The sequence below is a fragment of the Panthera pardus genome, unplaced genomic scaffold (genome assembly GCF_024362965.1).
Source record: "Panthera pardus isolate Hobbes unplaced genomic scaffold, ASM2436296v1 HiC_scaffold_16, whole genome shotgun sequence".
NCBI lineage: Eukaryota > Metazoa > Chordata > Mammalia > Carnivora > Felidae > Panthera > Panthera pardus.
This window is the reverse complement of record NW_026526721.1, coordinates 153527834-153551804: the sequence shown is the minus strand read 5'-3', so window position 1 is coordinate 153551804 and position 23971 is coordinate 153527834. Positions and strand designations below refer to the sequence as shown.

At 46.6% G+C, this 23971-nt stretch overlaps 1 protein-coding gene across 26 annotated transcripts in view; it reads left to right on the top strand.

Annotated features, from left to right (window-relative positions):
- The window catches only part of ARPP21 (cAMP regulated phosphoprotein 21), a 156319-nt gene that overhangs the window by 21454 nt on the left and 110894 nt on the right, over window positions 1-23971 (top strand). For 19 of the 26 annotated variants that reach the window (XM_053904049.1, XM_053904070.1, XM_053904064.1 and 16 more), the window contains exons 2-5: window positions 19406-19579; window positions 21601-21767; window positions 22802-22843; window positions 23616-23705. In XM_053904049.1, the coding sequence (XP_053760024.1) occupies window positions 21639-21767; window positions 22802-22843; window positions 23616-23705 (261 nt within the window). In that variant the 5' untranslated portion in view covers window positions 19406-19579; window positions 21601-21638. The other 7 variants (XM_053904052.1, XM_053904056.1, XM_053904050.1 and 4 more) reach the window with 7 other exon arrangements.

Genomic DNA, 23971 nt, shown 5'->3' with positions numbered 1-23971 from the left:
TCTTGTCCCCAATGCCATGGAGGAAGAGGGAGGGGGCAAGAGTGGGTGGAGGAAAGCCATAGCTCAGACGAAGGATGAGAACAGATCTGACCAGCTCCTTGGGCTGTTCTGCGGCTAGAATGGCCTTGGGGTTGTCTTGCTGGGGTTGAGGGAGCCAGGCTTTCCATCGCCACCTCGATCAGTGTGGCGTTGGGCCATTCAGCTCTCTGCAGCTGAAATAATCTTCCAAGAAGCAACCCGTCCTTCCTTGGAGAGGGATCCGGGTCGACCCCCGAGGTTGACCAGAAAGGTAAAAACTGAACACCAGGATGCCCTGGACCTAGTCGGTCTCAAAGAATCCACCAGGATCGCATAAAAATTGTCTAGCGTCACTCCTGGGGAGAAAAACCTTAACTAGATGTGGGTCAGGTTTTCAAAGAACCCATAGCCCGTAATAGGTCTTCAAACCTCTCCCCTTCTCCCTGGAAACAAGAATCAGTCCCCCAGCAATCGGGGTCTCTCTTATCTGGACTGAAGCCCACTTTGGGCGCAGGGGATTCGTATCCAAAGATTACTTAAGCCCAAAGGAACTGCTACACTCCCAGCTTTTTATCAAGGAAGATGTCAAAGCACGCAGGAAACAGAGACCGTTGAAGAAGAGACCCCCCTGTGGGCACGGCACAGTGTCAACATTCTGCCCTTCTCCAGAAGAATTTTCAATAGCGTAGGTACAGCAGTGCCTCTCGTGTTAATCTGAGATCCGGACAGGCGTGTCCTCAGAGGAGGGTGAGATTTCACAATGTTTGAGGTCACAGATGTCTCTTAATAGTACTGACGTGAGTGCAGTTGAAGCTGTCCGAGTCCCGGTTCCGCGTCTTGTGTTCCAGGGCCCCCCCACGAAGGCCACGCCGTGAGTCACAGGCCAGGGAAGGGGCAAGACATTTCATGCATTTGCTTCGTATTCATACTTCTGTTGTGCTGAGAGGACTCCTGGACATTGGTGACCTCGGAAGGGACTTGCCCGCCCTCTGTGCCCTCAGCCTTGTTGCAAGCCACTGCAAACCCCAAATCAAAATTCCTGTTCAGCAGAGGAGGTGTCTTAGGAAAATTCTACAGAGAATACATCCAAAGCAGCATTTGGGATCTGACTGGGTCCCTGGGATTTGAACATCCAAACCGTAGCGGATTCCCTTGCCAGGTTGGGTCCCCGGGTGATGCTGCCCAGGCCTGTCGGACTATGCCTTTGCTCGCCTGTCCCGGGCAGAGCAGCTCAGGCGTGCTCAGGAGTGATTCAGCAGTCCATGTTCCCCCCCGCAAGAGCCAACAGGACCGTGGTGGTTGTTTGGCCCCAGAGCAGGTGGCGGTGGGGGCTACGGCGGTTGCATTTCCTCTTGGAGGGGGGGGGCTCAGCTGTTTCCTTGGTCACGCGCCCCTCGTAAGTGCCTGGAGGAGGCAGGGGGCCAAGAATACAGCTGAGACTTGAGTGGCTGCCAGCTCCCAGCAGCTGCTACTCTGTTCTCTGAGCTGGAACCAGCCCCGGGCTGCAGTGTGGCCTGATCTGGCATTCGGGGAGGGGCCTGCGAGAAGTGTCACTTGCACATTCTGAGTGGCTTAACCCACCTGCTGTGTGTGTGTGTGTGTGTGTGTGTGTGTGTGTGTGCGTGTGTGTGTGTGTGTGAGTGGCCTAGTTAGGGGACAGTTCTCTGACATTCAAGTGATAACGAAAAAGTTTAGGTCCGTGAAACAAGCAAGACTTCCCCTCTTTTGAGACCAGTGGATTTGCCGGTCTTGAAGGAATTGTCTTTCTTTCAAAGGAGAAAGCTGAGGGTACCATCCTAAGTCTGAATGCGTGGGCTTAATATAAGAATGTTTGGGTGTATTATTTATGACTCTGTACATATGCACAGAGGCAGCTTGGAAAGATACTGCGCTAAGAGGCAGAACCGAGCTCTAGCTCTTGTGTGGACTTTACGAACATAGACCTGTGCTTTTGGACCTCATCGTTGCCCTTGGGCTAAGCTTTTTGGTTGGTTGGTTGTTTATTATGTTAATTGAAAGTAAAAAATCTCTCAGATCAGATGATGAGAGCTGGTGTTTTGGAGAAGCAAAGAAGTGAAAGCAACTGAAAGTTCTAGGCACAATGCTGTCTACATGGGACACTCTGAAAAAGCTACAGAATCAAAGTGTTGACTTGGAGATTCACACACATCTATGTATCGATTTCTCCAGAGCGGTAGTTCTTAGGTCTTTTTAAAATGGCTGACAAGAGTTGTTTTATGTAATGTAAACATATCCACGCGGACGTTAGGAGGTCATATCAAACATTCAAGATTAGCTATTTCCTATATTTGAGAAACAAGAAAACAAATTCTCTGGGGAAACATCACGGGACTTCGTGAAACCGTCCCATTTAAGGCACTCGTGTTGGCGAAGAAGCCACTTAACGAACACTCCCCACTTTTGTAAGCAAGCCTGGGTTCCCCTAGAGAGTGGGGCTGGATTCTAGTCATTTCTGTACGCCTTGGCTGTAGATTAAATGAAAAGGTATTCAACTGATTCTGTTCTTTGTGGTTTTGAAAGGAAAAAGATGACGGCGTGTATTGTGATGTCAAAAGTACCCAGATCGTTGCTCAAGGTGTGAGGGTTCCACGGGTCTTTCTCCAGATTCCTAGCCCTTAGCTCCAGCCTTGTCCCTCAAAGAGCAGTGGCTGCAGGCAGGAGCTGTTTAGAAGTGATAAACCGGGGGCACCTGGCTCAGTCAGTTAAGTGTCCGACTTCGGCTCAGGTCATGATCTCACGGTTTGGGGGCTCGAGCCCCGCGTCGGGCTCTGTGCTGATGGCTCAGAGCCTGGAGCCTGCTTCGGATTCTGTGTCTCCTTCTCTGTGCCCCTCCCCTGCTCACGCTCTGTGTCTCTCTCTCTCTCTCTCAAAAGTAAACATTAAAAAAAGGTGACAAACCTATGTGGACACTGCTCAGTATGTGCAGAATGTGCCATATGATTACATATGTCACCCATGTACCTTTCCCTGAATCCAAATTGACAAAGTAGAAGGGAATCACATTTTTTTTTTTTAAGTTACAGGGTCTCTCCACAAACTGTTAATTTTCCCTGATGCTTCTTGGTTGATTCCTCTGTAGAGGAAAGTCAGTTTAGAACACAATATTCAATTGAGTGGCTCCATGTAAAAATGTCCTTGAATTTTTAAGAAATCTGAGGCCAGTCTGGCTTGTAATTGTTACTGACTTGATTTTTTAATGCAATTGAGTTGTATTGATTTTGATATTTATTCCAAGCACAAAACATGTTTTGTGATCATTTAAATGTTTATATAACTGGGGCACCTGGGTGGCTCAGTCGGTTAAACCTCCAACTTCGACTCAGGTCATGATCTCATGTCAGGCTCTGTGCTGACAGCTCAGAGCCTGGAGCCTGTTTCAGATTCTGTGTCTCCCTCTCCCTCTGTCCCTCCCTGGCTCGTGTGCTCTTTCTCAAAATAAACAAACTTAAAAAAAAGAAAATTAGTGGGGTGCCTGGGTGGCTCAGTTGGTTTGGCATCCACCTTGGGCTCAGGTCGTGATCTCACGGTTCATGAGTTCGAGCCCCGCATCGGGCTCTGTGCTGACAGCTCGGAGCCTGGAGCCTGCTTCAGATTCTGTGTCTCCCTCTCTCTCTGCCCCTCCCCTGCTTACGCTCCATCTCTGTCTCAAAAATAAACATTAAAAAATTTTTTAAATGTTTATATAACCAATCTTGAGATTCTTTGGGCATTTTAAAAATAGATTTTAACAATGCTCTACAGTATTTGGTTTGTCTGTAGTGTGTTTTCCTTCAGTTTTATTTTTGACGTTTATCTGACACATTTTGTATAGACTTAGTTCCTTTGACTGCACATTGGTGTAGATACAGTCATTCCATACTCTTTGATTTTTATTAGCAATCCTTTGCATTGTCTTTACTTTCCTGTTTTCTGACGGAATGGGTGATGACAGGGCAACCACAAACCTGCTGCCCGTAGCCAGTTTGGACTTACTCATTGTCTCCTGGTTTCTTCTCAATCTCTCTGGTTACTTTTTTGAATTCTAAGAGTACAAGAGGGTCACGTGAGAACATTTAGAAAGACTGGAGGAAGCATGCATTCCATGAATCACCCCTGGCATCACTTTCCGGTGCCTTCTATTATTTATTGTTGTCTGCTATGGGGTGTCTGTGATCCTCGCTCATTTCGAAGTGTAGTAGGTCCAGGTGATTCTGGGGACCTGTCTGTCCGAATTTGACCTCTGGCCCCACTCTTTCCTTCCTAGAGTAAAATCTTGGCTGTGGTAGTTAACGTCTCTGTGGCTCCATTTCCTCTACTCCACAGTGAGACATTTCAGACTTAACCCATAGGGGCGCCTGGGTGGCTCAGTCCTTCAGCGTCCGCCATCGGCTCAGGTCATGATCTCATGGTTCGTGAGTTCGAGCCCCGCGTCGGGCTCTGCACTGCCGGCTCGGAGCCTGGAGCCTGCTTCGGATTCTGTGTTTCCCACTCTCTCTGCCCTTCCCCGTTTCTGTGCACAAGCTCGCTCTCTCTCTCCCTCTCTGTCTCTCTCTCAAAAATAAATAAATGACCTTAAAAAAATTTGATCCATATATACTGTGTTTTTTTAATCAAAATAATGTCAGGCGCAGAGTGAGAATCCAGTAGGTGTATTGGAATTGGCCCTGTTTATATTAGCATGTAACTTTATTTTTATGTAAAATCCTAAATTGTATCACAGTGAAAGTAGTTTTTTTTTTTAATGTGATTTATGGCAGCGATAAGGATAATGGAGAAATAATGGCTAATTTGGAAGTGAGACATCACAGTTTTGCATTATGACAAGGTACCGTAATCTCATGACTTGTTATGTGTATGTATTAATTTATTAAATGAGCGCTTCGTCAAACCGTTGCTGAATGCCAGGTGTTCCAGTACGAGAAAAAGCGGGAGAGTCCCTGTTTTTAAAGAACTTACGTGAGAGACACGTAAGTAAGCGACAGATTCTTCCTGAAGAAGCAAGCCTTTTTTTGCAACGTTCGTTGAAAGCTGGGCTCCATCTGTAGCTTGGCTTACTTTTAACTGCAGTTTGGAGAGACGCTGCATTAAAAGAAAAGAAAGGAAAGAAGCAATGTAAGATTCTTTACAGTTAATAAAAGGGAAATACGATCTAATCGGAAATGGGAAATTATAGGACACAATATCTTAACTTGCAGTGAAACTTTGGTACTGATACAGCAGCATTCCGAAATTATGCACTCTGGAAGCTGGCAATGGAGCCGATATCTTGACACCACATAGGTCCTTGAATAGACACTGGCTTTAAAAAGGCAGATCTTTATATGCTGGGTTTCTAGCTGTTGTATACCAGGAATGGTGACTGGAACATCCCTGTATCATCTCTGACTTTGTTTTTATCCATTTGGGGGAGAGGAGTAGTCCCCAGTACAAAAGAATTCATTTTTGTGGGAGCATATTTCTACTAAAATAAGGAAATAAAAAATGGGAGCCACAAACCTTTTTGGGGAAAGCTATATATATTATACATAAGAAATATATATATACATATATATATATGTATATATATATATATATTCTGTGTGTGTGTGTGTATGTGTGTGTGTGGAGAGAGGTTGTATTAAAAGGTTAGAGGCTACACTTTAAACAGACCGTGGTGAATACGAGTAACTTATTATTGTCATTCAGAAAAGAAACTTTTAGTCCAGTGTTTATTTCAAGAAAAGGCTGCAGTTCTCTTTCAAACTCCACCAAGAGACCTGCCCAAACAATGTAGTCGTCATGCTTTAAGGAGAAAAGAAAAAAAACAGAATAAATTTCCTCCTGATTTTTTTATAGAACTTTGGAAAAACGAAAATATGTGGAAATGCTACATCATAATCCCTTTTACGAGAAGGCTGCCTGCCTTTTCCAACTGGTTTTTAATAACAAGGCCAGGGCACAAAATCAGCAACAAAGTCCAGGCCACTCAGCCAGGGTGTGCCCAGAGAAAGCCAGGTGATGAGGTCGGTGTTGCTTATAACCAGAGCACTTTTTTTTTTTTGAGAGAGAGAGAGAGAGAAAGAACACAGTGGGAGAGGGGCAGAGGGAGAAAGAGAGGGAATTTTAAGCATGCTCCGTGCTTAGCATAGAGCCCAACGTGGGGCTCTGTCTCACAACTCTGGGATCGTGACCTGAGCCAAAATCAGGAATCGGATGCTTAACCGACAGAGCCACCCGGGTGCCCCCAGAGCATTTTTTTTTAAGAACACAGATCTTCTCAAATTTGGCTTTCTGAACTCACGGATGAATGCTACCCGGCACGCAGGGAGTATCTAGAGAAGCAGCACTTGTTCGAGGTTTGCAGAGCCGCCCTAACTTTGGCACCTTGGGGAACCCAGTGTTTGGCCAGCTGAGGGAACAGCCAGTCTGTTCTGCTCCTGAGTTACTACCCCCTCGCTCGTGCTGGGGTCTCTGAGATTTAGGATACTTGCGGCCCGACCTGAAATTGGCATCTGTGGGCATGCACAAGCCTCACAGGAACAGTCAGGCCACCGAGTTTCCAACAAAGAGCCAGTATTTCCAGGATTGAAATGGAACCTGCCAGGTGATAAGAATTGTTTCGAACCACAGAGAATTACTTCAAAGACCTGGGATCGTGCAGATTGTATATGCGCAGACACACATGCACTCTGTCTCTGTCTCTCTCCCTCCGTCCCTCTGCCTTCCCCTCTCCCCTCCTCCCCCTCTTCTCCCTCTTCTGGTTCCTCCCCCTCCTCCTCCTCTCCTTCCTCCTCCTCCTTCCTCTTCTTTCTAGATATATAGATAGATAGACCTTTATCCTTACTTAGTATTTAAACCTTGCGAGGCCAGTGATTCATGTTAATATGCTGAGAATTCACGGGTACTTCTATATTCAAATTACTTTTCTTGTCATCATGTAGATTATTTTTGAAAGGTAACAGGAACCCATTGCGTTCTTTCCTTGTATCTTTTTTTCCCCCCAGTGGAAATGTGTAATCGTTTGAAGTGTAGGGCACGTTTTCCTATATATATACCATACTTCAGCAAATCTGGGGAAATGCTATGCCTAGCACATTATTTATCTAATGAACAGTGTTGCCTCCGCCTAAATACGAGTCATAATGGGCAATTGACTCTTTTTGTCTTTCTAGTTTTAAGTCTATTCATTGAAACTAAAAAGTTTTGCAGGCTTCATCACGAATTGCCCCAAATAGTCCATGTTCCATTTTCACATATTAAGTTTGCATGTTTCTGACAGTTGGACCAGCCTGCCTGCCTTTCTCCCTTCTGCCCATCCCTCCTCCCCCCTCTTCCTTCCCGATGTACCATTATGAGTAAACAAAGGTCATGATATTTTTCCCCCGCTCTATAGTTTTTCTCCATGTGGAGGCCTTGGAGTTTTTACTAAGGAGACCGTATCCAGCAAAACAGATTCTTGCTGTGTATTATGAATACCATGACTGACTCTCTTTTTATTTATGTTTAAAATCTTGAAGGTAGCACAAATAAGCAGACAGCTCAAAAGCAGAGTATTGCCTATTATAGAAGATGGGTAGATATTTTATTTCTGTGACATGTCAAATCACAGATTTGATTCTTTCCCAGACAATCTCAGCCTGGCATTTTCCAACCTGAAGCCTGGATGTACATTCTTGCCAACTTTTTTTTTTTTTAACGTTTATTTATTTTTGAGACAGAGAGAGAGCATGAACGGGGGAGGGTCAGAGAGAGGGAGACTCAGAATCTGAAACAGGCTCCAGGCTCTGAGCTGTCAGCACAGTGCCCGACGCGGGGCTTGAACTCATGGACCACGAGATCATGACCCGAGCTGAAGTCGGCCGCTTAACCGACTGAGCCACCCAGGTGCCCCCATTCTTGCCAACTTTTAACGGCATTCGCGTGTGTTTTCATTCTTCAGCGCAGTACCAATTTCCAGCCTCATTCCAGGGATCAGGCTGTCCTACTTTGTTGTAGGGATGCTGCATCCCATTTGATTTTTAAGCGCAAGGTTGCCTATCAGAGACCTCAGAGTGGGTGGACAGCCTCACGTCTTTCTAGAAATGTCCGTTGGCCCCGGGTCCCCAGCAGTTCTCTTCTACCAAAGTGCCCAGAAAGCAAGTACGCTTTAAGGACTATGTAGTTTTAATGACATCATACATGTACCAAGCAGATAACCTCCTCCAGGCCCATGGCTTAGGCACCATAGAATCCATGAATAAAATGACCCCAAATCTTCACCCTCGCTGTCAAGAATCCTTGAATATTCCTGCACAGAACTTGACCCTTTTCCTTCAAGAGTCACAGGAACAGGGCACCTAGGCGGTTCGGTCTGTTAAGCGTCCGACCTTGGCTCAGGTCTGGATCTCGCAGTTCGTGGGTTCGAGCCCCGCATCCGGCTCTGTGCTGACCCCTCAGAGCCTGGAGCCTGCTTCAGATTCTGCGTCTCCCTCTCTCTCTGCCCCTCTCCCACTTGCACTCTGTCTCTTTCTCGCTCAAAAATAAATAAACGTTAAAAAAAAAAAAAAACATTTAGCCCAGGACCACACACCGACATCTATCATCACTTACATTGAGACCATCCAGGTAGCTCTTAAATTCAACCATTTCTTCCAGTTCCTTTGCATAGAGTGGTTTGAGAACCTGCTTTTTCTCTTTCTTCATCAATGGCCAACCCTAGTAGGCTGCAATACCTCACAGAGCCCATGCCAGCCCGCATTTCTTACAAGATGATCAACCTGTACTGGATTAAAAATACAGATAATTTAAAACAGCAACCACACCCATTGTCCTTGACGTGGGTTTCTCAGGATCGAGGGGTCAGAGCCCATCAAACCAGAAGGCATTCACCTACAAATGCTTGCAGTCTTGAGTGCAACTAACTCCTTAACCTTTAACTGCCCCTTCAAGCGAAAACATTCTGTTAAAAGAGTAACGGAAACTTGCGCCGGGCATCTGGGTGGCTCAGTTGGTTAAGCGCCCGACTCCGGCCTAGGTCACGATCTCACCAGCCGTGAGTTCGAGCCTCGTTTTGGGCTCTGCACTAACAGTGTGGATGGAGCCTGCTTGGGATTCTCTCTGCCCCTCCCCAGATCACCCTCTGTCTCTCTCCCTTTACGTTACTTTCCAAGAACAGCATCTGGGGTCCAATCAGCATCGCCGCGGATGACCCCAGAGCTGGGGTGCTGTCCCCCGACACATGCACACCGGTTCGTATGTCTTCTGGCTGAGCCCCGGGCGCGGCAAAACCACACACACCGATAAGGGTTTCCTCCCGGGAAAATACCCATTTCTGCTTCAAGCCAAGTGGTGGGCTTGGTGTTTCTGCCGAGAGAGATACACTGGCCCAGGAAATTATACCCCCAGTGGCCCCCGTTGGTCATCTGCAACATTTCTTCGGGATGCTTCCATTTATTTATTTTTTTTTAATTTTTTTTTTTCCAACGTTTTTTATTTATTTTTGGGACAGAGAGAGACAGAGCATGAACGGGGGAGGGGCAGAGAGAGAGGGAGACACAGAATGGGAAACAGGCTCCAGGCTCCGAGCCATCAGCCCGGAGCCTGACGCGGGGCTCGAACTCACGGACCGCGAGATCGTGACCTGGCTGAAGTCGGACGCTTAACCGACTGCGCCACCCAGGCGCCCCGGGATGCTTCCATTTAGAGCAGGATCCGAATGGAGCCAAGCTCTCGGCGGCTTAGAAGTAAATGCTCGGAGACATTATTTTGCCTATTGGCTCTCACTGAGTATACATTTGTTCTCCCTGAGCCTCTGGGAGTCCTCTCTCTCTAGACAGATAGCTCTTTTCACCCGCTGGCTGCTTTCCTGTCTTCTGGGAAAGGAGGCACCTGCTTCAGCCCTTCCACCATCTTTTCTTCAGCCCTTGGGATCCCCCAACGCACACGCATCCTGGGGTGGTTTCGCTATTACCCTCCTACATCTACCTTGAGAACAGGCTTCCTAGAGATCGAATCTCCCCTCAGAGGAAAAACTCCCAACGCAACGTCGCTCCCCACTGGAACCAAAGACATGAGGACGTCAAAGGCCTTCATGTATCGTGCCTTTCAGGTGCCCCTTCCAACGGGGAGTCCGAGGATGGCGGGAATTATTCATCGAACGCTTACGTTCCTCCCGAGCAGAGATGTTGATCTCAGCACGGTGGCCTCTTAGGGCTCCCGACCCGGTCTGCAGGGCTGTTGCCACGTCACTTTGGGTAACGCCGCGTTGGGCGGGGCACGGAAAGAAAACACCCCGCAGGGAAAATAAGAGGCTCTGGCATTCAAGAAGGCACAGAGTTGGCACATGCGATGGGGATAGGTCATCTTCTTCTTGGCGCCCGAAGCGTGCATCACGTCATCCCCAGAGTCTCGGTGACACTTCGGTGAGCGCTCCGCGGAGTGAGAGCCCTCGGGACACTGCGTGGAATCAGAGAGGCGAGTGGCTTCAGGACAAAGGAGAGGTCCTACCTCTCTATGTCCTTTAGCCTGGAAATGGGAGCAAGGCCGGCTGAATGACGGGAAATCGTGTGTTTGATGGATGCCATCACTTTTCTCAGGAAAACTCGGAAACTACCCACAGCCTGACCGGTCTGGCACGTTCTGTTCGTTGTGTCTACTCGTTCCCTTAAGATTGCTGTCAACGTTGCCTCTGGGAACAGAAGGCTTTGAGAAAACCCTCAGTGTGAGGCTTTCGGGGCCGGGTATCCTTTGTGTCACGTGCTTTAGCTCTCTGGGGAGCTGTGCCCTTAAATCTCTTTCACCGTTGAATTCTCTCGTTACACGGGTAGCTCCTTGAGGACCAGCATCATCTCTTTCCTTTCCCTAACAGCCTATCCAGAAGGTCAATAAATAAGGGCCCACTCCGTCTCTGTCCGAGTGCAGCCAGACCAGAACCTTCTTGAAATGCATACATTCAGAAATGTGTCACGTTTTGCTTCTTTACCTTTATAGTGGCCTTGGGGGGGGCATGGGGGGGGTCTCCTTTAACCCCTTTCCGCACCGATTCGTAGGGCTCTGAGTGATTAGATGCCTTGGCTTTTAGGCGAAGAAAGCAGAACCCCAGAAAAGTCATCCGGCCCTCGCCGATTACACTGCCCTGAGTCTCTGAGTCACCGAGTCACTGAGTCGGCAAGCCCCACTGTGTGCCAGGCCTTGTCCTCAGCACTGGAGATAATACAGAGGTGTAGACTCGCACAGGCAGAAATCTCCACCACTGTGCGACTTCAGTAAGGGGAAGTGATCTTTACTGCCTGATTCAGATACTGAGGCTTGTTCCAGAATGGCTCCTTTGCATCCCTGAGACCTGGGGGTTGCAGCGATGGAGTCAGCAGCCAGCGGACTTAGCACTTGAGAGAGAGGACAAGTAGGCAGCTTGCTGTCTTTTCCGCCACAGGCTGGCCATGAATGGTGCAGGGTTGACGTGAGGATACAATGTCAGCATCTATGGAAAACAGTCCAGAATTACCCATGTCAGAGTCAATACTCAGGCAAAGCCTTTGTTGGCGTGGCTGGTCAATCCTGTAGAGAGAGTTTGCTGTCAGAGTGCCAAGGCACAGTTGTAGCCCAGAGCTAGCCTACGTGACCAGAAATGAATCCCCTTTGTGCCCGTGTCTCCTGAAATTCCCCGCTCTGTACTTGGGATGGCAGCATACATCCGTCTCTGCGTCTTCTCCCTCCTTCCCTTTTGCGGGGAGGACATTCCCCCTGCAGTCAGAGACCCTTGAGACCCTTAAGACATTTTGGCAGTTTTGTTGTGGGAAACACCCTTTAATTCCTCTTCTCCCTTGGACAACCTTTCCAGTCTTCTGCTGTCAGCTGGGGAGCGTGGGGAGACAGAGCTGAGGTCCTGGGCGGGAAGTTTAAACCCCTATGTTGATTCTTTCGATTAGGTTTGGTAACGATCGCAGGCAATGGCAATTCTGCAAAGGCAACGTCCGGGCGTGAAATATTCATGATCTACGGCCCCCAAAACGTCGCGTTGGCATAGTGGAAAACAAAGATATCAGCGGGATGAAAAGTTAATTTTTCCTCCTTTCCATGGGGGGGGGGGGGGTGGAAACAATGATGAGTTTTACAGTCATTTCACACACCGGATGGAATAACAACGTCTCAACTTATCTTTGCTTTTATTCATTTTATCTACGTGCCTCTCCCTTTCTTCTCCTCCGCAAGAAAGGTTTTAATAACTCAAACATTTAGCTCCTACCCCGCCGCCTGTCACTGCGTCATATTTGTTAAGTTGCATTGTGTTTGAAGTGACAGACGCATCTTTCACTTCGTGTAGAAAGGAAGGTGATGAGTTCATGTCAGATATGCAGAATAAAATTCATATTTCTGCCCGCCCTTTTTTTGACATGCCTTTTCTCTTTATGATGATTTTTGATCATTTTGAATCGTTTAAGCCAGAGTTGAAAGGATGTATTTTGTGATAAATTCTCGCTCCATTACAAGGTGTCTGCAATACAAATACCTGAAAATAGAGTATGGATTATTTTCTTGGCATCCAGAGCTCCAGGAGAGGGGGCATTTTGGAATACTCCCTTGAACTGAACTGAATTTAGGGGATGGAAGTTGGAACACCTGTGAGATTAATAACACCCAGGCAAAAGTTACCATTTCAGTTGGTGACCCCCCCCCCCCCACGCCACCCGATCCCTGAAACTACGTTGCCTTTGTAGGAGATCACGCTACAGTGATAGGGAGAGAAATATTTAGGATGAGTGTCTAACTCAGTGGGATTCCCGGAAGATCTAATTATGCAGGAACATTTTCTTGTGTTTTGTTTTGGCAATGTTATATGGTAACATTATCCACAAGATCCCAGCAGGGTTATTTAAGTTTGCGGAAAATTTGTTGTCGTTACACTTGGAATGACAAAGTAGCTCCCCAAGTCTGAGAGCCCGATTGATTGATTGATTGATTGATTTTTTTTGCCTGAAGATCAGGGAAGGCGCTCATTTGCAAAGGTTACATGTGCTCTGGCACCAGTATAGATTCTAATTAATTGGGCCACATTAAAAATTTATAGCGCCTTCCTACAAACCCTGGGCACACTTTGTCTGGGAGTCCTGCAGGCATGTGATTTCCTGCGTGGCTTCTGGAAAGATGGGTACTGTGAAGTGTCTACGCAGAAGGAAGAAATCGGGCGGGTAGCCAGCAGCCAACTTTTGGTCATTCTGTTATTATGGTTTATGAGCTTTTAGGATTTTAAAAGAGAAAGGCTGAGAATAATGTCTAGAAACGCACATATGTCCGCGTGATGTTAGGGATAGAATCAGGGGAGACACCCATAGCGACGTCAGAGGCTCTTGTCTGTGCAGTTCTCGTGTGGTGTTTTCTGGCTCGCGTGAGAGGAAGGAATACGGCGGTCTAGTGAAAATCCATGCGTTGGCCTCTCTTGCGGTGTCCAGGAAACGAATTGTATGGAGTAGGTGAGGCTGGTGGAGGTTTCTAGTACAGCTGTCACTGGGGGAACACAGGGTATTAAAAAGAGCTCTGATCCACAATTAAAATGATGAAGTCCTGACCCCACTGTGCCACTCGATGGTTGTGTCTCTAGCCCAGGTCACTTGACACGACGTCGCCTGGCCTGGCTGGCGTCAAGGTTCTTGGCGGTGCTGGGGTTCTCTGGGTACTTAAGTTTGCACCTGGCTGGAGGCAGATGATATACTACCTCGTATATGGCTAAATCATGCTTGGACTCTTAGCATGAGATAGGAAATAAAGGTGGTCATTAGCCGGTGTGGATGATCAAGGTGGAGACTATTTAAAATTTCCAAGACTAGGCCCAGTCTCCGTGACCACACAGTTATGGCCATAGCGTCCTCCATGCTCTCTCAGAGTCTTGGGTCATCTTCAGTGATGGCAGCAGGGGCCATTAGTCCTGCTCTCCGTGGCATTGATTTCGGTCAGAAGATTCTCCTTATCGGCAATAGAAAATATGCAAAGTTCCGAGTCTGTGATGAGACAGGCTAGTCCTGACCAGCTGCTTTCTCACATCCGGAGTGTTGACAGCCCCGTGTTTGCATTGCTGTGAGAATGTGCCCAGAGTTGTCTTTTTCAGTTAGAAATGGTGTCTGTTACTTTGTGCGGAGAGAACACCTCGGCCACAGACATCTTGATTCTGATAGAGGTGCGGTGGAAGGTTCTCTGAACAACGCGTCCTAACCTCTTTATTCTTACAGTGTCCACAGTGGATAAAATAAATACAATGGCAAAGCTTATCTTGCCAGAGTCAAGACTGAGAAGATGATGGTGAGGGTGATGATGGTCCGTTTATGGGGTATGTACGTGAGTCAAGGGCCAACCTAGGCCAGTTATATCCACAGAGCTTGCCCTCACGTGTATGTGTAACTGATACATCGGAGGAAATTTGTAAAGTAGGATGACAGTTCCTCTTCTTGGGACTATCATTTTCTGCCTTTGATCTCTTTGTATATTGATTTGTTTACTTGTGATTTATATCGTATTCAGGGAGAAAAAGGTTTTTTAGGTTCTTTTTTACTGTGATAAAATATACATAACGTAATATTCGTCACGTTAGCCTTTCCTAGATGTACAATTCAGTGGCATTAAATACATTCACAGTGTTGTGTAACCATCACCACATCTATACCCACCACTTTCTCCTTGTCCCCAACAAAACCTCTGTACCCATTAAATAACAACTCCGTTCCTCCTTATCTCCAGCCCCTGGAAACATCTGTTCTCTATTTGTATAGGTTTGCCTATGCGAGGTACTTCATATAAGTGGAATTATCCAATATTTGATCTGTGTCTGGCTTCTAATGTCTTCATGGTCCATCCACGTTGTAGCAGGTATCTGGATTCCGTTCCTCTCTAAGGCACACAATTGCTTTCTGTTTATCCATTCATCTGTGGATGGACACTTGGGTTGTTTTCACCTTTCGGCCGTTATGAATAATGCTGTCATGAACACAGGTGTGCAAGTATCTGTTCGAGTCCCTGCTTTCAATCCTTTTGGATGTGTGTGTATATATATAATATATATATATGTAATATACATAATATATATAATATAATGTATATATGTAATATATGTATGTATATATATATACACACACATACTGGGAGTATATATCTGAAGTGCTAGGTCATATGGTAGTTCTATGTTTAAAATGGTAGCTTCTTTTTTATTCTTTTTTCCTTGGTTCTAAAGTTTGGAGCAACACCAAGCAAGGCTAATTTCTCTTTCTCTGAATATTCTGTGAGCGTTTGAAAATAGCTATGATGTCCTTTCTAAGTCTTCTCTTGTCTCAGCTAAATATTCCAAGTGATGTAACCTGTTTTTTTAGAAGCCAAATGTAAGATCTTCTACCAGTCCCACCTACATTTCATGTTAATTACTTTTATCAAGTAGTTCACTCTAGGGGAAGATCCAAATACTTACTCTGGGGTCAAGTGCATCAGACTGCTTCCCCAAGTTTATGTTTCCTGACCTTGCGATACACGGAGGAAACATTTTAGAGTTACAAAAGCAGAAGCCATCTTTATTTGCCAGTTCATGAATAATCACAAAGTGGATGGTGACAATAAAAGTCCTCCACCCGTCTTTGAAATTTCTCATGTGGATCCATTAGAAGTATTTAACCTTTATTTTGCATTTTTAGAAAAAAAGTGGCTTTTTTTGAGACTGTATTCATTGACTTGAATATCATGTCGTAGTGTAGAATATCCTTACACATAGTAGACGTTCCATAAAGACTTGTTAGAAGAATGGAGAATTGAAACATTGGTTTTTCTCCATTGGATGTTTTTACTGAGATCACATCTCTCTTGTTTTAAAGGCACTTGTGATTATCATGGAGCTCTTCTTATGTCCAAAGCTGTGACACCAATTATTTCCATTACTGGGGTTCTGCTCGATGTTGATCTAGGTTGTGTTTGTGTCTGGGTGAAGAAGAAAAAGTGATATCCTACATAAGAGCTCTACATGTTCGTAAGCTGCCTAACTCTTAAAACCCAAAGGAGAGCGTTCATGTAGAATTTTTCTACACCTAAAACCCAAGTACGAAAATTCCTTTTCTTAAACATCCCCCCCAGTTCTTCCTCTCCCAGACAGTTGTCTGGCTATTTTGGCATTTGCACGGGTGGCTCAAGAATATTACGGAATGCCTATGCATTAGGTCGATCAAAGAGCTTAGTTAAAGGGTAGAGCTCCTGGTTGACTGTTTCGTGTATTGACCAAGAAAATTTTCTTTGGGAAATTAAACTGATGTGAAAATTTGTTATCGATGTTTTTTGTCACCTGGGGAAAAAGTTCAAACTTGCTGAAGATGTTAGTCTGTACACTCTGTTCATGCCATGGTTGATCTCATTTCTGGAAGGATCACATTCCAATTACATTTTTTTTTTTACTCTTTAAACTTAATTTTACATGCTCAAAATATTTTTAAGCATTGACAGAATAACCGTTTTGAGAACAGGATAGGTCGTTCGTTCATAAGGTGTCACAGCTTTTGAACACCTTACACAGCCAATTGACACATCACTAATGTCACCCCAATTCGCAAGTGGCATCTGTTTGCAGAGGTTGGACCAGCTTAAAATAAAAAAGAAGGGATGATGCATTAGGGCAGAAATATTCCAATTGTTCCAGTAAATCAGTGTTGATTGTGTTATTTCATCATCTAGTGCCTCTATTGACTTGAAATAAGATGAGCCATCCTGTGTTAATTATTAGTAAAAGGATGATGAGGAAAGTAACTAATAAAGGGACCTTCCTGACTTGCTAGTAGAATTCCACGTTAATTTCCTATTTTAGATATCCCCTGAGAACTAAATCACTCCTGGAAGTTGAATCTAATCCGGATCTCTCACCACATGACAGCCCAGTGGTTATGTCTTGCTCCCCTCTCCCTGTCTTTCTCATCCCCACGATCCCACAGTTGCTATTATTTTCAACTCGGAAGTAAGCTTGAGAAGAAAACCTAAATATAATGTGAAACGGTAATGATTTTACTCATTTTCCGCATCGTAAACATCTGACAGCCTTGTTGATCAATTTCCTATAGCTTGTCTTGCAAGCGATTGAGTGCCTTTGCGATGTACTATCCCCTAAATTATGTTTAAAATGTTATTTCCACTGAAAGAACTATAGTAACGTTTATTTTGTGCATTTGTACAGAGTCTCCTTTTTCTCCCCACCCCCCAAGCCCACTATCACAATTGAAACTTGGCCAGAATATCCATTACTCAAATGTTGGATAAAAGAGAACTTGGTAAAAATAGTTTTGCTCTCTTGTGAGAATGGGGGAAATTTGAACAGATTATGATTAAATAGCCATGGAAGAGTCGGGTAGCTTGGCGAACAGAAAGCCAGAGTAGGGTTGATTTCCTGGCACTGCTTTCTTAGCAAAGAGAACAATTTTAATCAGTTACAAAAATATTTGTGATCCGTATGTTCCTCTGCTCATCCCCATCTGCCCATATTCTCTTTTATCTCGGTAGATGATAACTTTATGATTCAGGCGTGCAAGAATAATACCTCGCTGACTTTGGAGCTCGGTGCTATTTCAAAACGTGTCCTGGTAATTACGCCACACACACACACACACACACACACACACACACACACACACACACACATCCAGGCTGTTCCCGCTTTGGGTTGGTTACGTGAATACCAGTTTGTTCTTCCTCTGTCTTCGTGGAAAGAAATATATCTTGTATCCACCTGCTGGGGCTGGAATAATGCATCTGAGGCTTAGATTTGAAAACTACGTTGCCATTCACCTGCTGGATTAAATGCCACTTTGCAAATATGAGGATCAGAGAAGGAAGACCAAAAGATCGCGGTGATCGTTGATAACTTCATTTTCTCTGGGAAAAGGAAAACAGAAGCCACAGAACATGTGGTAATGCTATCCATCACTGGTGCCTATTCTGAGACATATTAGATAATGGGCTGGTTACTTAAATAGATCCTAATTGTAAGACGTGTTGACTTCTATTTAATATCGGGTGTTAGCCAAGTGGCCGTGGTGAAACCGGTCGAAACTGAAAACTTGAAATGACTGTTGATGAGCGATCCATTTTTGCCCTAAATGCACGTTTGCTTCTCTCCCATAGCTGCATGGTGTTTAGCAACAAAAAGAAGCATCGGAAAGCCAACTTGGCCGTTGTAATAAGACAGGAATGAGGCTAGAAATCACTGACTCCGTTAGTGATCCCGCTTTCAACAGTTGTTCCCCCCTTGCACAACAAATGGTGTTGTAATCCAATATGTTGTCCTTAGAGCCACGGTAAAATCTGGTGAGGAGCCAGCTGTGCTCATTTAAACTTGGGGGGGGGGCGGCCCGGGGAAGGCAGAGAGCGTTTCTCAACTCGGGACGCAACAACTGAGCTGCAGTCGGGTGTTTGCAAAGATGGGCGTATGATGGGGAGAGGTGTCCGTGCAGTTGGGAGTTCGCAGGCGTGCCCCAGGGTTGCCGCGGAAGGGAGAGCTACCCATGCTTGGTTTTGGCAAACGTCAGCAGGGATCCGTCTCTGGGTTTGCGTTCGAGCTGCCTTTGCTGCCCCCCCGTAGCGGTTGTGAGAAAGAGAAAATGCACACGAGAGCGAGGGGTTGTTTCCAACGGGCTCCAAGTTTGCAAATCTGACAGCGTTTCTTTTGCTGTCAAACCGAGAGCCCGGCTGGTGGTGGCAATCCTGAGAGCCCAGCTGGTGGTGGCAATCCTGGCGGGGAGGGAGGGGAACGGGGAGAGACTGTGCTCAACTGCCCAAGGAGAATATTAGGAATTCTTCATGCCAGACTGGAAGTGGAGAGGGCACGAGTGCTCTCAGCCCTGCCACGGTGAAAGTTTTCTTTTTTCTTTTCTCTTTCTTTCTTTCTTTCTTTTTTTTTTTTTAACTGTTACAGCCAATGCTCGCTAAATCAAAATCTTCAAGTACGCTTCATTAAAAAGGAGGCACGGAAACGGCACTAGACTATACGATACTCATCTACGATTGAAGCAAAGAGCCTTTGGTTTTTTAAAAAAGGAGGCAAGACTTTTAGCTCACGGGGTGATCTGGATGCTCATTGAGGCAGACACACGAACTGGTTGTTGGTTTTTTTTTTTTGTTTTTTTTTAATATAAAGTGCGAGATTTCACTAAAAAAGGTTAAAATTGAAGTGAGTAATCTTCGGCGCATAATGCAATCGTTAATTTTAGCTCCCTGCGTGGGTGCCGCTCTGACTTGAACAGTCGGGCTGTAGCCTTCGTTAGAGAAGAAGCAGGCAGCCCGAGACAGGTGGGGCTGATCGAGCTGTGAACGTGATTTGCTGGAAGCTGGTCATTAGCGTTAGAAATCGGGTCCGATTGTTTTGGTCGTTCGCCCCGCCGTGACCGTTGCCATTATGATTATTGACTTCTCGTCTTTCTTTCAGGTTGACGATGGGTCACGCCGTGTAAGGGAATCGCAGGGAGATGGGCATTCTGAACTGTTAATGGGGACATGGGACTCCAGTTGTCTCTGATCACTGGTGTGGATTTTCCCGGGGTAGAGCGACAGAAGCCGCCAGTAAGTCGCCAAGACCTACGTCAGGAGCTCTGCGCAAAAGGTAAAGGCCTCGTTGTCTGGCTGTCAGCTCATCTGTATTTTGTTACTGTCTAAACGTGTGCCAAGAAGAGGTCCGTGAGTGTAACCACTACAGACAACATCTATGACAGGGACTCAACTGGCTTAGAGTCTGTAAAGTTAGTAGAGCTCGATCTGTTCCTTCCATTTTTTTTTTAATTTTTTTTTTTAACGTTTATTTTATTTTTGAGACAGAGAGAGACAGAGCATGAACGGGGGAGGGGCAGAGAGAGAGGGAGACACAGAATCGGAAGCAGGCTCCAGGCTCCGAGCCATCAGCCCAGAGCCCGACGCGGGGCTCGAACTCACGGACCGCGAGATCGTGACCTGAGTCGAAGTCGGACGCTCAACCGACTGAGCCACCCAGGCGCCCCTGTTCCTTCCATTTTAAAGTTGGTCACAATCTCCTTTCTCGTTGAAAGGCTTTGAAGAAAGAGTCAGGGCCACGGAAGTCCCATCGCCTCCCCCTACCCAATAGGTTGAGAAACACGGTGTTTGCCCTCTAGAAACAACCTTCGTTAGCCACACACGTAGCCCAGCCAGTGTCACTAAAGTGTGAGGCGTCCGTCTGAATACACTGGATGGAAGATCCTAAAGCCTCCTCCGACTTGAAAGCATTGCTCACCAGTAACTCGCAGACTCGAGTACCAGCCTTTGGGCAAGTCTTCCTCTGGCATTCCCATAATCCTTTGCTGAGGAAGCCGGCATTGTTTTGAAAGATATCATTAGGTGCCATCTGTTCTGTCACGCTGGATCTTAGCAGATTTGCCACAGAAGTTGCTGTGGTCGAGATTTTTCTCATGCTTCCTCTATGTAGTTGGAAGTCAAGTGCCTGAATTTAGTAAATGGTCATTAAACACTCCCAGGGAAACGTCACCACCGTTGTGTCTGATAATAATCACCGTGGTAATGAGCGGTAGGAGGACAGCCCTCCCTTTGGGGGAATTTTGTGGAAGAACTTTTGTGGACGGATGGACTTTCTGGGTCCCGGTGTCTTTCTTTCTCGTTTTCTTTTTCCTTCCTTCACTCCTTCCGTATTTCTTTCCTCCCTCTCCTCTGCGTTTTTTTCTCACATCTTACAAAAAAAAAAGAAAAACCGAGGGGGGAGTAAATGCTCAGTCATTCATGCACCTCGGTTGACGGCCCATCAGGAAGGGGAAGGGTCAGGGGTGGTATGGGGGTCGGGGGACAAAAGATAGTAACAGGCTCTCCCTTTGGAAAGCCATTTCCAATGTCCATGTAGTGGTCTAGTGTGAGCCCCGAGGAGCAGGGCTCAGTGGCCATAGCTTCATTAGAGCCGCCTTCCAGAGACTTCCTTCTACAGGGTCGGGGCAGCCCCAGCGGCTGGCGGGAGCCTGGGAGAGCACTTTTGCCTTCAATAATGGAGCTGTCAGTTTGAAGCCGGACGGCGTTGGCCCTGAAAGTGTTATTGCCAAATTTAGATGCCGTGTACGAACGGAATCCTTACCTCTTCGGTTGCTTTTTGCCCCTCGCACGGCGTCCTGTATTCCCCGTGCCTGGGAAAGCGTGCCTCCGGTTGAAAACTCGCAAATACTTTTCGAATCGTCTGGGGCCTGCTGCCCAACACCCAGAGCACCTCGTGACTCAGCGGCGGAGGGTCGTTTCTTCCAAGAGTTGGACGGAGACTCTGTTTCTCTTTGTCCCCTGCTTTGTCGTGGGGCATAGGGACTGGTAGATGTGTGGGAGTTCCGCGTCTCCACCTAAGATTTGTCGATCCCTTTTGATGGCAAGGTGTGTATTCGCAAGCGTGTGTGTGTATGGGTGCGGAGGGGGTGTGGAGAGGGCGCCCGAATCTGCCTCTCGCGTTTGCCTTGGGTACTGGATTTGATCTGGCTTCGTCGTTCTCCCCTTGTGTCACAGTGACAGAGCCGCCCGAGTCGCTCATTTGAATTCGAATACAAAAGGAGACATGAAATGCCACGGGAATAACAGTCAAGGCTCTACAGTGCGCTGACTTTACGTTCTGACTTCTTCACCTCGTAGGGCATCAAACCTTGTGATTTTAATTTGCATCCGGGAGGATGTCCGAGCCAGGAGACCTGAATCCGGCCATCGTGGAGGAAGGCGGGACTGAGCAGGAGTCGGCCACCCCAGAGAATGGCATTGTGAAATCCGAGAGTCTAGATGAAGAGGAGAAACTCGAATTGCAGGTGAGCCTGGAAACCTAGTCTCTCGAACCACTGGGTGCAGTTCCTCTCCTTTATTTTCGGAGCGCTTGGGAGGTTTTCCCCTTTTTTTTTTTTTTCTTCTTCTTTCTTTTCTTTTTCTCCACTGGAGAGTTTGACTACTAAATGAATAGGAAATCCATAAAGCTAATCCTCTCCTTTCCTAATTATTAATTACTTTTTCTTCCCGAGCAAAACGTGCTCCGAAATGCCCTTTGAAATGAAAGCAAGGGCCAGAGATCCTCTTTGAGGACTGAATTTGCACAGGGCCATCTCCAGAGTGATTTCCAGACCACCTCATGGAGCTTGAGAAGGGTTTCTCCCTGAGGCAGCTTGAGGCTGGCTGAGACTTAAAAATGGATTTGCTCTTCCACGGAAAGCTGAAGACTCAGCTCATTATCATGAGACTAAGAAAAATCAAATCTGTGGACCTTTGAGGGCAGGCTAAGATTCAGTTCATATTAGCCCACCAACCTAAGCCCTAGAATTCACAGCCAGGGAGAGAGAGAGAGGGCAAGAGGAACAGAGACAGAGAGAAAGCCCTAGAAAAGGGCAGGCCAGGGACGGAGGGGGCTATTGGGGCTGTTGGGAGTGACTGACAGTACCGAAAAGGTGATACGATTAAATACACCATGATTCATGAGAGAAGGAGATTTGGTAGAGGGAAAACCAACTGTATTTGCAAATATCCTGTATTGATTTTCTTTGAACCGAACTACAATAGTGTTCATTCTTTTTATGTACCAGTGAACAAAGGCAGAGAACCACATAATGGCCAAAAGCCTTCAAGGTCAGCTTTCCCCCCTTGCATAGCTGCTCTAAGGAGAAGGAGCTAAAAGTTAAAAAGGTCAAAAGTTGTGGGGAGAGGGGGAGGGGAGTCCTTCTCAGTGGTTATAAGACCTTATTGTGCCTATTGATTTCTGGACTCTAGTGACCTCTCTCTCTCTCTCTCTCTCTCTCTCTGGTTGTTGGTTTACTGTTTGTTTGTTTGTTTGTTTTACTTTGTTTCCAACACACAGAGGCGACTGGCAGCTCAGAACCAAGAAAGAAGAAAATCCAAGGTAGGATTCTGGAGATTCCACATTGACGTGATATCATGGATGTCAGTTGCTTAGTTTACACCCGGGTGAAAAGATTTGCCAACAGTTCAAACGGTCGCGTGTGGATCTTGGCTCTCCTGGTCCTGCCCGCTTGGAAGGGGGTCCTGTTGACACTTGTCTTTTCTCCCTGGCTCCGTAGGCTTTGCAATTAGAGCGCTTAGTGTTCACGTGGCCGCAAATGTGTGTATCTGATCCTGTTTTTCACAATTGCAGATTTGAGAGTGCCTTACACGGTGAGCCCCGGCTTGTTTGGCTGTCCTTTTGCGCGACACCTGGGGCAGACGTTTTAGTCGCCCCGGTGGGTTTCTCCCTCGAAGTAAACAGGTGCCGGTGTTTCGAGCCCGTTCCTCGTCTTCTGAAGCATCGTTTCCATCCAGGTCCCTCCCAAACTCAGTGTTAGTCCCGTCATCTCTTCCTCCTTAGATGATCACGAGATGGCAGCAAGGCATTCGTTGTATGTTTCCGATGTGATGGGCACAGTTTGCTAAAAGTGTTCCTTCCTTACATGCACGCAGTCACGTCCTCCTCCTCCTGCGTCCCCACCAACCCAGGGGGCTCAGTCTGGGAGCCAAGGCACACAGACGGCACCGAGCCCCCAGTTCGAAGCTCGGTGTCCGAAGTCTGACTTGGGGGTGTCCTGTGAAGGGGGAGGGGAGACGATTTGACAGCCGGAGGACGTCTTCTGCTTGTTGTCTTTATTTTCCTGTCCTTGCCTCTTCTCTCCCCTCCCCAGTCAGGAGCGGGAAAAGGTAAACTGACTCGCAGCCTTGCTGTCTGTGAAGAATCCTCGGCCCGACCAGGGGGAGAAAGTCTTCAGGACCAGGTACATACCCCCTGTCATTTCCATTAGCTGCACGAATGGGATCTCTCTTGGTGTGCGTGTGCATGAGTGGAAAGCTGGCACTCCGCACTGGTTTGGGGGAGAAAAGAAAGATAATCAAAGGAAGAAAGAGTTTGCTGGCTTCGTCCCCCGTTGACGAGCTATGCTAAACTAGCCGAACAGTGTGTCACAGAGTGTTACGTTTGTTTTTTTCCAGACTCTCTGAAAACTGCAAATGGGAAGGAATGTCAAAAGAATTTAGATAAAAC